At 52.7% G+C, this 2,803-nt stretch overlaps 1 protein-coding gene across 1 annotated transcript in view; it reads left to right on the top strand.

Moving 5' to 3' along the window:
* The window catches only part of GCC2 (GRIP and coiled-coil domain containing 2), a 37,346-nt gene that overhangs the window by 32,458 nt on the left and 2,085 nt on the right, over positions 1-2,803 (top strand). Inside the window, exons 20-23 of the mRNA XM_010862992.1 lie at positions 39-51; positions 1,575-1,769; positions 2,319-2,458; positions 2,612-2,792. Of these exons, the coding sequence (XP_010861294.1) occupies positions 39-51; positions 1,575-1,769; positions 2,319-2,458; positions 2,612-2,792 (529 nt within the window). The remainder of the gene's footprint in view (positions 1-38; positions 52-1,574; positions 1,770-2,318; positions 2,459-2,611; positions 2,793-2,803) is intronic.

The raw sequence follows: 2,803 nt of genomic DNA, 5'->3' as shown, positions 1-2,803 counted from the left end.
GCGGGCTAGGGCCCCAGCTTCGGGACCCCCGCAGCGAGCCAGCCACGCGGAGTACGTATTTGCGATGAGGACACGTGCACAGAGTGCGTACATGCAGTGGGAATGCACCCGTGGAGTGTGTATGTGCGATGGGGACACATATGGAGTACGTACATGCGATGGGGCCTGCTGTCTAGCCACCTCCCCCCCCCGCCACACACACACACACGGTGATGAGACAGCAGGTGTTGTGGTCAGCGACATGGTGTCTGCTCGCTGAGTGGAGCCTTGGACGCTGAACCCCCTGCTGCTCTTGCAGCAGCCCATGACCCCCCGCAGGGTACTGACTTCACATAGTTGGGTTTTTCTCTTTGACTCAAACATGCGGTCTCAAGCCCGCATGTGTACTCTCAAGTGTACAAATACAGTGTCCACTGCATCCATTTAGTGTTCTTTAGCGTTTTCTCAAATGCATTTTTTTTTACTCAGAAATTCTAGAGAGTGCTGAAATTGTAGGATTGTTTGGTCAAACACAGCATCTTCCCTTCCAAGTTTCTAATTAGTGGAGCTTTTGTTCAACCACACACACGACTTTGTTCTGCTTCCTGGAAGTGATGAGAGCCCATCAGCCGGAACGAGGCCACATCTCAGTGCGGAGTATCAGCTTCGTATTCAGTACTGATCCCTCATCGCCAGGGTGCTGGCAGCGACAGGTCACTCCTCAGGACCAAAACCAGCTTCCAGACAATGTAATGTAAACCAAGAACTATCAGAAGTGACTAACCAGGGAACACTGGAGTCAGGAGTCAGCAGTGGAGCAAGCAGTGAGCAAACGGTCAGAGACCCGGGCAGGCACTTCCGCAGAGGGAACTGAAGCGGCCTAAGCGAGAGGTGAGGTTGACAGGCCTGGCTGAAACAGGCTCTGACTCCTTGGACCAGGCCGTGTAATTGTTCCAACCTTGAGCTTTTTTGGAATTCATAAAGGAACTCCTTCGAAGTGTTTTATGACTCTCCTGGTTGTATGCTGGGCTGGTGGCCAGCGAGCACAGAGCCCAGCCTGGGCAGGCTGGACCAGGCAGGTCCAGCGAGGCAGGACCCAGCCCAGTGGGATGGGTCAACCCACCGTGGATTCAGGACTCTTCTTGCCTGCATCCTGACAACAGAGTGGGTGATGGCCTGAACCCTCAGGGTGGAGTGTGAGGCCCATGGTCAGCGAGCTCAGAGCTGCCCTCAGCAAGGGTATGGTGTTCCAGGGTTAGCAGTACTGGAAACACCCATCCTCTGACAGGCAGAGTCTGGTTGGAGGGTTTCTGTAGCAGCCAGGCCTCTACATTGTGCTGTCCGATAGTTTACCCTAACTCAGTGAGCAAGTGCTGCCTCTGGTGAGTGGACTTCATGGTTAGAGTTCAGTAATTGGCTGGTTAGGGTGGTCTTAAAGTTGCCTCTTTCTGCATCTTTCCTTGTCTTTCAGTTATTCAGGTTCCCTGACATGCCACTGGTCATCCTGAGTCATGTTATCTTTGCTTGAGTGTCTGCTGGTGCTGAGTCCATGAGTCTGAGCATCTCCCACTTACTGTTTAAAAATCCTGTAACAGGCCCAGCTTCTTCCCAGCAACCTTTGAGGAGCCTTCGAGAGAGGAGAATCGCAGACCTCCCATTCCTAGATGTGCAGGTCACGGCCCGGGAGGAGGGGGAGGGGATGGAGACCACGGACTTGGAGCACGGCTCTCCCGCCAGCACCCCTGCACAGTCCCTGGAGCAGCTGCTCAGTTCTCCTGAAGCCAGGCTCGGTGAGCTCTTCTGTGTGATTGTGTCATCCTGTCTAATTAATGTCACTCTGATTTATACGTGCTCTTTTGAGCTACTGTCGGAAAAGTATTTTCAGTATTCTCCTGTTTTACAAATGGAAAATTCGGCTATGGTCAGATTTGGCTTTCTGTTTTTTGCTTGTTGACTTTGAGCCTGTTCCCTCATGTATTATTTGAGTAATAATGCCCCCCTCACCTTTTATGAAATCCTCATGGAAGACCACTGAAATTACGGTTTCCCAGTAACTGCTGGTATTTCCTCCCTTATGAGCAAAGTAACACCAGCTCTCAGGATATGAACAGATGAAGGAGGGTGAGCTGGTACTGACTTGGTGGCCTCACAGCTTCCAGGCCAGCAGCCTGCTTCACGGCAGAGTCTGTCTTCCTGTGTCACGTGCAGCCTTGTAACTAGGGCGTGGGGGTGGACCTGCAGAGCCAAGTGGCCATTCCAGGGTATTTTCTTGCTGATGTATTAAAATTTTCACTTGTGACCCCTCATTTTGGGAATTAACGTTGGACGATTACTTGCAGAGCCACCTGCATGGCACAATGAATTCACCAAAGAAGAGTTGGTTCAGAAGCTCAATTCCACCACCAAGAGTGCTGACCACTTAAATGGCCTGCTTCGGGAAACGGAAGCCACCAACGCCATCCTCATGGAACAGATTAAGGTGGGGGACACTGCCTCCAGGAAGCCCTCCACACTAGCTTGTGTGTCCTCGCCGCACCTTTGTTGTCATTTTAAGGGCATTTCGGGGGAAAAGAAGGAGACACAGTGTTCATCTTTCATGTTAACCCCTTTCTCCTCGCTTCTCTGACACCAGCTTTTGAAGAGTGAAGTCAGGCGGCTGGAGCGGAACCAGGAGCGGGAGAAGTCGGCAGCCAACCTGGAGTACCTGAAGAACGTGCTGCTGCAGTTCATCCTGCTGAAGCCGGGCAGCGAGCGGGCGCGGCTGTTGCCTGTGGTGGACACCATGCTGCAGCTCAGCCCTGAGGAGAAGACCCGGCTGGCGGCC

Source organism: Bison bison, unplaced genomic scaffold, assembly GCF_000754665.1.
Source record: "Bison bison bison isolate TAMUID 2011002044 unplaced genomic scaffold, Bison_UMD1.0 scf7180017864486, whole genome shotgun sequence".
NCBI lineage: Eukaryota > Metazoa > Chordata > Mammalia > Artiodactyla > Bovidae > Bison > Bison bison.
Note: the sequence above shows the minus strand (reverse complement) of the source record. Positions and strands in the feature narration are given on the sequence as shown.